We start from the raw sequence: 12,310 nt of genomic DNA on the forward strand, positions 1-12,310 counted from the left end.
CCCAGGATCACAGGTAAGCACACGGGCTTTGTCATTGAAATAAGGGGTAGGCTTAAAGCCGGCAGATGATTCGCTATCAGGTTTCTGACATCAGGCCATCAGGGAGTGATGCTCCACGGACTTCTAACCCTAACCCTTCTCCATCATCTGCTGGCTGGCCGAGCCACGCGACACATGCTTTATCATTGTAATCAGCCTGAGCCTCGCCGCATCGCACAGGATGCCCAGAGACCCCTTTGTTCCTCCAGCACCACTAAACCAGCTACGTCCTCTCTGATCTCAACTTGTTGTGAGAAAATGCGCAGTCACCACTTCTCACCTGTTGCTTTTCACCTATTGGACAATAGGGATGTATGAAAAGTATGACAATACTTTATAAAATGTTGAAAAAAACAAATATTCCATATCTCTTCCACATTAAAACGAGTCGATCACCTATACCGAAAAAGCAAGACTCATGCGTAATCTATACCTAAATGTATAATACGAATAAAGGCCTTTAACATGTGATGAATCCCTTCCCTCCCTTCTGGTCATTATGGTGTGATGTCCACTGTGTTTATGTTCCCACGAGCGATCTATACGCAGAGCTGCAGTTCTGGCTTCCCTGACCATATGGCCAGCATCATACCGTTGCACTCCCTTCAAGATGCTTCCACTTCAATTTGGATGAAGACTGTGGAATATGTAGGGAGACAGTAGAGACATGCAGTTGAGATTGGGGGGGGGGTGGTGGTAAAAAACGCCATTTGGTGCGGAGCAGATGGCTGCTCGGGGGGGCTGTGCGCGTCCAGAGGCGTGTCGTGCCCTTCAGATGGAATCCCCGAGGGCTCTCCCTTGTATTCCAAATCAATGAAAATTAAAGCGCAAAGAAAAGATGAATGGTCAGAGCTCGAGTCCCTCCTTTGTTCCTTGGAGCTACTGGTGGACAAGAGTTAAAGTACAACAGCCTCCCATAGAAACACTCAGGTTAAACAGTCTCTCCATAGTCCACGTTCAAAAAGAAGGGGGAGTGCGAAAAGGGAGCTTTCTGCTTGATTTAACCAAGACAGAATCGCGTGGCATAAATTATGTTTGAAAAGAATAAAAGTGTTGTGCGCATGATTCTGAGGGGTTTTACCATGCCTTTCAGATACGCTTTGCTGGCGTAATCGGGAAATGTGTGCCACGTCAATATTATAAATGCCCGATGGTATACGAGGATATTGAAGAGGCTGACCGGGGAAGTGTCAGACGCGTAAAACCTCAAACAAGCGGATTTAACGCGCGCTATAAAGACCCGCAAAACTTCAGAGTTAACACCGTCGCCATGGATTACTGATCACTGAACAGGGGTTTAATTATCTGTTAGATAAACTAGATTGTCTGGTCATGTAGACTCAAAGATCGTGGTTTTAAACATTGTGATTAAAGGTTTCGGTCTATTCCAAGGGACCTTTCACTTTCACCCATTTGTTCCCACAGGTTGAATGCATAATCCAGAATGTTTAGCCTACACCTGAGCAGATCGGAAGGCTGTAGACTACTCTACGGTTGACAACAAGTGCCAGGAAAAAGTCCTTGCATGGCATATGAATGCGCTCCTTGTTTAGGAACGCGCTCCCAAGTCCAAACACTCAGATGCCGTTGCTGTCGCGCGCCAAATATTGAAATGCCGTTTCAATTAGCGTCCTAATTAAGACCACCCCGGTTCTCTCCCCCCTCCCTCTCATCTTTCATTTCTCTCTTCACCCCTCTCTACTCTCTATCCCTCCCCCCTCTCTCTCTCTGTACACACACACACACACACACACACACACACACACACACAGACACATACACATACACACACACACACACACACAGACACATACACACACACACACACACACACATACACACACACACACACACACATACACACACACACACACACACACACACACACACAGTCAGAGAGCAATCAGATTAGACACATGTCAACAAGTGTAAATTGTTGCTCTTTCAAAAATGATTTAAAACATTCTATACGAATGAAAAAGACAGTTAATTCATAGAACATGCCTCAAAATACTGAAATATTTAGTTGAACGGTTTTAGACCTTTTATTAATCTGGAAGGCAAACTTTTTTTTTTCTTTTTTTCTTTTTTTCTAAACTGAGGACACTGTTGTAACGGCCGCGTGCGCCGAGGGGAGCTCTCTCTCCCTCCCTGGTGCATTGTGGAGAGAGCAGGTGCTGCAGACTGAATTACCATACAGCTGAAAGCACAAAGACCAAACTTATTCTTCCCCCAAGCGCACAATAACAAAGTGCCTTAATGACAGCCACGCGAGCGACACACACCAGCGCAGTTTTTTACTGCCCAACCTCAGAGAGTAAGATGGGCAAACCTACACGGAGTCAACACATTCTGGAGTCATACAGGGAAAACACGCATTCTCCTATAAGGACTAGTCTGAAAACATGTTTTTGTTAATTGTTGGATAAGATTAAATTACTAAAATGTCCACCCATAAAAATAGTAGGCTATGAATTATATTAATATGGTCTTCGAAAATGTTTATATATCGTCCATCAAATAACAATTCTTGTTTGTTTCTATTAAACATGATTGTACTTACTTTATTACTGTCTCTTTCAAATTACGCACAGTGCGCATTGAGTTTACGCACAATGGAACGATAGCCTTAAAACAGGAGCCAGTGGATACATCGTCACGGAGTGCCGTCCCGTCTGGGGGGGGTGGGCTACAGTAGCCTGGTCCTCACCATGTGGAGGTGCCCTGTGATGTAATTTGAGGTTTTATGTCAGAACGGGGGATGTAAAGGATTGTGGAGGTTAAAATGTTGTTGGAATGTAAATGGGAATGTCCTGTGCCGTGTGGAAGGGTTGCACATTTAACAGCTCACTGACCATTTGGCGATCTTTTGAGGGGGAGGTTTTTTTCAAAAGTGTCCCCCTTTGTGACAGCCCGAGCCAGAAAGGAGGAGAGTAGCTGATTTGCATCTCATTACCCTAGGAGTCGGGGCCCGTATATAACCAGCGGCAGGCTGACGGGCACTTCAGACACACGCAGTTACACGCAGGGTGAAGAACCGAGCGAGTCCCGGAGCTGTTTTGGATCACTACCATCTCGCTCATTATTGATCAAGTGGAAAATAAACAACACGCGCATCTGCCTTCCTGCCCCTCGGTGCTGAGCTGCAACATTCACCAACCGGGCTGGGATTACGCCTCGACAAGGAATTTCAATTCAATTCCCTCAACTTGCAGGGATTCTTCTGCCGTCATTGCTGAGGATTACATTACTGTAAACTTCTACATATATGGGCTGTATCAGAACATAGAGGAGAACCTGAGTGAAGAGACCAGGAAGACGGACTTGATAGAGGAGAGCATTTTTCTGGATGGTTGTTTGAGCCGGGTCATACGCGCACTGCCCATCGAGGAACTCTTTATTTATTGAAGCTTCTCGGCACAATGGGACACCAGTCGCTCCTGGTCGCTGTCAGCCTCTGCGTGTTCATCTGTCAGGTAGGACACACACTTTCCCCTTTTAACTGATTTGAATTCACGTTGGCCTATCATTTGTGAGTTTTTGTTACGTTTAGGCCCATATTCAATGATAAACATTGATCGAATGCGTTTTATGTGTTTTGTTTACAGGGTTTGTGTTCTGGTGTTTTCGAGTTAAAGTTGCAAGAGTTTCTCAACAAGAAAGGAGCGACGGGGAATGCGAACTGCTGCCAGGGAGGCGCGTCCCCCGTCCTCCAGCAGTGCGAGTGTAAAACCTTCTTTCGGGTCTGTCTGAAGCACTACCAGGCCAACGTGTCCCCGGAGCCTCCCTGCACCTACGGCGGGGCGGTGACTCCGGTACTCGGGTCCAACTCCTTCCAGGTGCCGGAGACCTCCGCGGACAGCTTCTCCAACCCCATCAGGTTCCCCTTCGGCTTCACGTGGCCGGTGAGTCTCTCTCATAGTAATAGTCTACTTTAAGACTAGTCTACTTTGAGCCTGCTGAGATTCTGACCGTGGAATAGTCTACAGACTACTGGACAACATGTCCCCGTTTGGCTTTGATCATTGTGTCTGCGGGGCAGTTGTAGTGAGAAGTAGCTACTGGGGTAGGAGGGGGGTTTTAGGACGTTTACCAAATGCTATCAGGGTGGGAGACTTCACATCCTCAGAGTTGAGATATCATTAGCAGCCCTGCGTGAGATTCCGAAACGTTTCATTTTCCAGCTGTGAGTCGCCTGAGTGTGAACGAGTAGGAACGAGGTGTGATGCGCTGATCCTCTATTAGGGCCTCATCAACAGGAGGTTTAGGGACTTTTCTATCCCTTTGTTGTCGGACTTGTTTGACCTAAAGTCTGTTGATTCTTTTAAACAGGGGACATTTTCTCTCATCATTGAGGCTCATCAGACGGACTCAGCAGACGACCTCGCAACAGGTAGGCCTCGGAGAGCCACCGCGTCCACGTGATCGACCACGTAGTATTCAATTAAACGGTCTATCAGTCTATCATGCAGCGCTTATTAATTAATTTCGGTCGATTTCAGATAACCCCGAGCGGCTGATCAGCCGGGTGACCACCCAGAGACACCTCACGGTGGGGGAGGCGTGGTTCCAGGACCTCCAGGCCAGCGGAAGGACCGAGCTCAAGTACTCTTATCGGTTTGTCTGCGATGAGCATTATTACGGCGAGGGATGCTCCGTGTTCTGCCGTCCTCGAGATGACGCCTTCGGTCACTTCACCTGCGGGGAACGCGGAGAGATCATCTGCAACTCAGGCTGGAAAGGACAATACTGCACAGAACGTGAGTAGGCCCACGCACCCTAAGTTTAACTTCGAACTTTAACTTTACTAATAATTATATTCATTTAGGCTACTGCTGCTCGTGAATTGTTTCATTTCACTAATAATTTATATTGCAACAGGCGTCTAACTACTGTTTAGGCAAATTTCAGTTAGAGAAGTTTGCCCGAATAATCACACGCGTGCCATAGATTAAATGTAATGGCTGATTGGCTGCTTGGCTGTGCGCTGTGCGCTGATTGGCTGAGCGCGGGTCGGTATTGTTGGGACGGGCAGCTGCTGAGTGAGAGGAGACAATGGAGCAGCTGTCAGTCCTGGCAGCGCGGGCCAGCTGGCCTCTTATCTGGCCAGGCTCACTCAGGACATGAAGGGGAGGGGCTCACTCAGGGACATGAAGGGGAGGGGCTCACTCAGGACATGAAGGGGAGGGGCTCACTCAGGGACATGAAGGGGAGGGGCTCACTCAGGGACATGAAGGGGAGGGGCTCACTCAGGGACATGAAGGGGAGGGGCTCACTCAGGGACATGAAGGGGAGGGGCTCACTCAGGGACATGAAGGGGAGGGGCTCACTCAGGGACATGAAGGGGAGGGGCTCACTCAGGGACATGAAGGGGAGGGGCTCACTCAGGGACATGAAGGGGAGGGGCCGCGAGAGCAGGGAGGAAAAAAGGGACTTCTGACCCATAGTTAGGGGAAAAAGAAGTCTTTGTGTGTGAATCTTTTGTATGTGAGCAACTGTGTTAAGCAGCGTGTTGGTCCCCCTGGTGACGAGAGGAGCACATTTTTCGAGGTAACGGTTGAGGGGGCCACCAGCTCAGTGAGATGAATCAGCTAGTGTTTACTGAACGGTCCCTGTGTGAAAGGAGGCCGGCCTGGTGGATAAACACATATGCTCCAGACTGTTGGATTCCCATGATTCACATGTGGTGTCTCTTTCTCTCCTCCCCTCAGCGATCTGCCTGCCCGGCTGTGACGAGGAGCATGGCTTCTGTGACAAGCCCGGAGAGTGCAAGTAAGTCACACGAGACCCCGTCCATCTTCCCTGCTGTTGTGTCACAGGTCAGGACCAGGTCAAAGGTCAGGACCAGGCTGCAGGCCTGTCTCATAACGAGTGTCTGACCAGAGCGGTTGATGTTTCTGCAGGTGCAGAGTGGGCTTCAGCGGGCGCTACTGTGACGACTGCATCCGCTACCCAGGATGCCTCCATGGAACATGCCAGCAGCCGTGGCAGTGCAACTGCCAAGAGGGCTGGGGAGGCCTGTTCTGCAACCAGGGTGAGCGCTGCTCCACTAACAAACACAGAGGAAAAACATCCTGGATAGGTCTCAGGGCATCTGCCGTGAGTCGAGAGACTAATCCACATGTGCCGTTTGTCTGTTCCAGACCTGAACTACTGCACCCACCACAAGCCCTGCATGAACGGCGCCACCTGCACCAACACAGGCCAGGGCAGCTACACCTGCACCTGCCGGCCCGGCTTCTCCGGAGCCAGCTGTGAGCTGGAGGTCAACGAGTGCTCCGGCAACCCCTGCAGGAACGGAGGCAGCTGCACGGTGAGCGGGGCGGGCTTGGGTCCAGAGGGCGGGGCCCCGGGCTGGAGGGGCGGGGACAGGGGGACCAGACCTGGAGCACAGCTGCTGAACCGGGGTTTTAAGTAGAATAACCTGATGGTTTCTGACGAACGGTAATAATAACGTCTTCGCTGTGTTTCCTCTGACAGGATGAGGAGAACACCTACCGGTGCTCCTGTCCCCCGGGCTTCTACGGCAGCAACTGCGAGCTGAGCGCCATGACGTGCGCCGACGGACCGTGCTTCAACGGCGGCCGATGCGCCGACAACCCCGAGGGAGGCTACTTCTGCCAGTGCCCTCTGGGATACGCCGGCTTCAACTGTGAGAAGAAAATCGACCACTGCAGCTCCAACCCCTGCTCCAACGGTACGATGACATCCTCACCTGTCAGTCTGGACCTTTTAATGCAAATCATGTGTTATTTGTAGGGGAAATTGTAATATTGCGATGGGGTTTATGCTTCTTTTGGTGACCGCGGTCTTTTCTGGTGCACAAAAATAACTGGTTGAACCTTTAATTGTGATGACCTCCATGGTGGTAGAGGGTTGACCGTGCGTGTCTGTGTTGCTTCAGGCGCCCAGTGTGTGGACCTGGTGAACTCCTACCTGTGCCAGTGTCCTGACGGCTACTCCGGCGCCCACTGTGAGGACAAAATGGACGCCTGCGCCGTGTACCCCTGTCAGAACGGCGGCACCTGCCAGGATGGCGTGAGGGGCTACAGCTGCACCTGCCCCCCCGGGTACACCGGCCGCAACTGCAGCTCCCCCATCAGCCGCTGCGACCACAACCCCTGCCACAACGCCGCCACCTGCCACGAGAGGAGTGGCCGCTACGTCTGCGCCTGTGCGCCTGGCTACGGCGGACGCAACTGCCAGTTCCTGCTGCCGGAGGCTCCGCAGGGCCAGCCGGTGGTGGACGGGCCTGACCGCCGCTACTCCGAGGACGAGGATGGCGAGGAGGGCGGCGGCTTCCCCTGGACGGCCGTGTGCGCCGGGGTCTTCCTGGTGCTGGTCCTCCTGATTGGCTGCGCCGTGCTGGTGGTCTACGTCCGGGTCAAAGTTCAGCAGAGGTCGCAGCACGGAGACAGCCACAGCGAGAGCGAGACGATGAACAACCTGACCAACAACTGTCACCGCGGCGACAAGGAGCTGTCAGTCAGCGTGCTTGGCCCCGCCCAGGTGAAGAACACCAATAAGAAGGTGGACTACCACTCGGACCCCTCCGGCGCGGAGAAGAACGGGTACAAGACTCGATACGCCGCTGTGGATTACAACCTGGTGCACGAGCTCAAGCCAGAGGACCTGCGGAAAGACGACCAAGAGAAGAGAGAAACCAAGCGTGAAGCTCTGGACAGCGACCTGGAGGACAAACTCAGCTCCACCAGTAACGACTTCACATCACACAGAAAGAGATTGAATAGGTAAATAATAAAACTACTGATAGGAACCAATAGTCATGTGGATAGAGATGCTTGCGTTACGACCGGTCAGTTGGTGCGTTTCCTGTGCTGACGTGTTCCTCGTCTTGTGTTCACAGCATCACCTCAGAGAAGAGATGTCCAGATGAGTCATCGTGCAGCGACACCAAGTACCAGTCCGTGTACGTCATATCTGACGAGAAGGACGAATGTATCATCGCAACTGAGGTAGGTTCAACCCGCCCCGTATTCACAGTTTAGGAAGATTTCAAGATGGAATCCAAGATCTCTCTCATGATGTATCTGAGTCTGGGACCAGGCTCTTTAAGCCCAGCGTTGGGACACAGAACTGCCCGTCTCCTCTGTGACTGTAACTGAAACTGACTGGGTCCATTTGTCCCTTGTCTTCCAGGTGTAACACCAGACCCTGAGCTGTAGCTCATCTTCTCTTCCGGAGGTTTTACTCCACATTAATGCTGCTCAAACCCAGAGGGAAGGTTTCCCTCACTGTGACGCTGCTGCTGATGGACAGTACCGGGTAGTACCCACCCAAGTACTGGACTGTGTAGTACTGACTGAGTACTGTGTAGTACTAGTGTAGTACTGACTGAGTACTGTGTAGTACTAGTGTAGTACTGACTGAGTACTGTGTAGTACTAGTGTAGTACTGGCTGATGAACATGGACAGAGATCTCCGAGCCGAGCTGGCTCTCGGCCGGAGGAAGACCAAGGACTTCAGATCCCGGATGGTGTTGTTGGGCCATACTGGCCCGTGTGTCTCTCTCTAGTAAGGGTCCAGGAGCGTGTGTTAGTAGTTGGACTGCCCGGGTACTGGCCCGTGTCTAGTAAGGGTCCAGGAGCGTGTGTTAGTAGTTGGACTGCCCGGGTACTGGCCCGTGTGTGTTAGTAGTCGGACGGCCCGGGTACTGGCCCGTGTGTGTTAGTAGTTGGACGGCCCGGGGCTCGGGTCAGTTCTACCTCATTGCACTATGGAGGAGGGTGTTGTTTTCTATTTAATGATACAGATGTGAGTTGCTGACTGTGTGTGTATGATGGGTAGGATGCACTGCCTGTCAGTCTGTCTGTCGCTCTGTCTGTCAGTCTGTCTGTCGCTCTCAGTCTGTCAGTCTGTCTGTCGCTCTCAGTCTGTCAGTCTGTCTGTCGCTCTCAGTCTGTCAGTCTGTCTGTCTCTCTCAGTCTGTCTGTCTGTCTGTCGCTCTCAGTCTGTCAGTCTGTCTGTCTGTCGCTCTCAGTCTGTCTGTCGCTCTCAGTCTGTCAGTCTGTCTGTCGCTCTCAGTCTGTGTCTAGGGCAGGGGTGGAGGAGTCAGCTGTTTCACGTTGGTTCAAATACTGTCCATTCTTTTGTATTTTTTGTATTTTTTTTAAAGAAGAGGATGTATTCTTTTAATTTAATGTTATTTGTGTTCCATTTGTTTGTGATTTTTGTGGAGTTCAGTTTGATATAATTTAAGTTTCTTTTTTTTTCTTTTTTTTACAAATATGTATAATGTATATAAGGCACTTCAGAACACTGTGACTGTGTTTTCCAACAGAAATGTATTTAAATGAAGCGTTGTACAGAACCTATTGGAATTGTTTTATAACTGTTGAAGCCCATGAAGGAAATCATCAAAATATTTTTCCAAAATAAATGATGTATGAAACAATGAACAGCTTGTACTTTTAAATCATAAACATTTTGACAAATCCAACCAATCTGTGGATTGGCGAGTGAAAACGATACTCAGCAGTTTGAATAGCAGATAACTGTTGTGTGTTTCCTGTTTCCATGCTAATGTTAGCGACGTAGCGTCTCAGTTCCCCTGACAGTGAACTGCCGTTCCAGAGCGTATTCTTGGCCTGATGCTACAGGCCACTGTCTCCATGCGGTGCCTCACTAAGTGAGACAAAGACACACCCCGTAATCACTGATTATACCCTCCTCTGGATGGCCGAGTATTTTTAGGAAGAAAGAACCCTCAGACAGAAACAGACCACACCCCTCGAGACGCGGCCGTGAGGAGAGCTGCAGCTCGCTGTGGATCCTGGGGTCGTTAGGGAAGCTGGGTGGGGGTGACCACCGCTGCATACTGGACTCATCAAGGGCTCATCTGGTACACACACACACACACACACACACACACACACACTCACCAATGATCGGCACGGCGAAGGAGATCAGGAACACATTACATCACTCCTACTCTGTCTGCTTGTGTATCATTTCATAGATGATTGATTCATCCATCAGGCCACAGGCCTGTGTGTGTGTGTGTGTGTGTGTGTGTGTGTGTGTGTGTGTGTGTGTGTGTGTGTGCGTGTGCGTGTGTGTGTTTGAAGTCTTGCGTCTTGGTCTGAGGGTAGACGTGGTGGATAGGCATTACCGTAGCATGTGGGGGTCCTGGGTTGATCCCCTGTCATTTATAGAATAGGAAACTAATTTGCACATAAGGACACAAACATTTGTACATTTTTTAATCATTTAGAAGTATGTATTACACTTTAGTAATTCAAGGTAGATGATTATCAATGTATAACTCTAAACTAATCAAATCAACATGAAGCTGCTCTCTCTATATGTTAGTGAGCTAATGAAGCAGTGAAACATCACATCCAGCTGATCTGCTGTTGACAGCTGAATTGTCCGTGTTGTGTTTAGAGCGTCCAGAGGGGCGAGTGGTGACAGAGTCGTCCTGTGAAAGAGCCATGGTCACAGCGACTAGTGAAAAGTATTTGCTTGTATTACACAACTGTTGGCCAGTTGTTTTCACATACCATGCTAAGCTTTTAACTTCACTTTTTTCACTGGAACAATGGCTTTTCGCTGAGTTGGAAAATATCAGGAGACAGGCTAGAGCTGGCTTTGTTTCTTCATCCTGGCCGTCTCCCCCCCCTCCCAACCTAACCCTAACCCTCCCCCCCTCCCCCTCCCAACCTAACCCTAACCCCCCCCCCTCCCAACCTAACCCTAACCCTCCCCCCCTCCCCCTCCCAACCTAACCCTAACCCCCCCCCCTCCCAACCTAACCCCCCCCCCCCCCCGACCGGCCGTATCTTCTCTGGAATCTTTGTTTCAGGTTTGTGTCAGTAATCAAACGCTGGTCCGTCTAAACGACTCCATGCTGCTCAGTCTGGAACCAGGAATGTTTGATGAGCACAAAATAATACAAGATTATAAAAGTTACAGGAAGGATTTTTATAAAACGATGTGATACACTTTCATGCTGTAAGTTTGAAAGGTCTGTTAGAGATAGTTGGTGTCAACATGCAAATAGTTTAAATGGTAAAATACAGAATCATTCACAGTATATCATTGTCCTACATTCATACTTAGATTCATTTTTATTTGATTCAGTAGTTTGAAACAGAACAAATAAAGATGATTGGCCAGTTTTCTGTCCTATCCAGTGCTAGAGATGTCTGTGTCTCTCCCAGAGGACGGATGTGTCCTACAGTGCTAGAGATGTCTGTGTCTCTCCCAGAGGACGGATGTGTCCTACAGTGCTAGAGATGTCTGTGTCTCTCCCAGAGGACGGGTGTGTCCTACAGTGCTAGAGATGTCTGTCTCTCCCAGAGGATGGTCGTGTCCTACAGTGCTAGAGATGTCTGTCTCTCTCAGAGGACGGATGTGTCCTACAGTGCTAGAGATGTGTGTCTCTCCCAGAGGACGGGTGTGTCCTACAGTGCTAGAGATGTCTGTGTCTCTCCCAGAGGACGGATGTGTCCTACAGTGCTAGAGATGTCTGTCTCTCTCAGAGGACGGATGTGTCCTACAGTGCTAGAGATGTGTGTCTCTCCCAGAGGACGGGTGTGTCCTACAGTGCTAGAGATGTCTGTGTCTCTCCCAGAGGACGGATGTGTCCTACAGTGCTAGAGATGTCTGTGTCTCTCCCAGAGGACGGGTGTGTCCTACAGTGCTAGAGATGTCTGTGTCTCTCCCAGAGGACGGATGTGTCCTACAGTGCTAGAGATGTCTGTGTCTCTCCCAGAGGACGGATGTGTCCTACAGTGCTAGAGATGTCTGTGTCTCTCAGAGGAGGGATGTGTCCTACAGTGCTAGAGATGTCTGTCTCTCTCAGAGGACGGATGTGTCCTACAGTGCTAGAGATGTCTGTGTCCCTCCCAGAGGACGGTCGTGTCCTACAGTGCTAGAGATGTCTCTGTGTCTCTCCCAGAGGACGGACGTGTCCTACAGTGTTGAACGGGACTAGGAGCCATTAGAAGCCTAAAGAAGACTTGTGGCTCACTGACAACTATTCCACATGCATAACTGCTTTATGTCTCTAAATGTGTTTCCCAGAAGTGAGCTGATGCAATATAAACAGTGTATATTTGATTTAGTCAGTAAAGTCTCTCATATGATATATATATGATATATAAACAGTGTATATTTGATTTAGTCAGTCATGTCTCTCATATGATATATATATGATATGATATATAAACAGTGTATATTTGATTTAGTCAGTAATGTCTCTCATGGCTCTTCAGTACATTACTGACTAGACTCAAACATCAGTGCC

General features: G+C 49.6%; 1 protein-coding gene across 1 annotated transcript; it reads left to right on the forward strand.

Moving 5' to 3' along the window:
* Positions 1-3,461: 3,461 nt before the first annotated feature.
* Positions 3,462-11,998, forward strand: dldh (dihydrolipoamide dehydrogenase; the record flags this gene model as incomplete). Its single annotated transcript, XM_084463107.1, has 11 exons — positions 3,462-3,515; positions 3,648-3,944; positions 4,372-4,432; positions 4,542-4,799; positions 5,751-5,811; positions 5,943-6,073; positions 6,183-6,352; positions 6,520-6,736; positions 6,944-7,790; positions 7,907-8,015; positions 11,963-11,998. The coding sequence occupies 11 exons, from the start codon at positions 3,462-3,464 to the stop codon at positions 11,996-11,998; spliced, it is 2,241 nt and encodes a 746-aa protein (XP_084319233.1).
* Positions 11,999-12,310: the final 312 nt, after the last annotated feature.

This window comes from Borostomias antarcticus, assembly GCF_949987555.1.
Source record: "Borostomias antarcticus genome assembly, contig: scaffold_472, whole genome shotgun sequence".
Taxonomy (NCBI): domain Eukaryota; kingdom Metazoa; phylum Chordata; class Actinopteri; order Stomiiformes; family Stomiidae; genus Borostomias; species Borostomias antarcticus.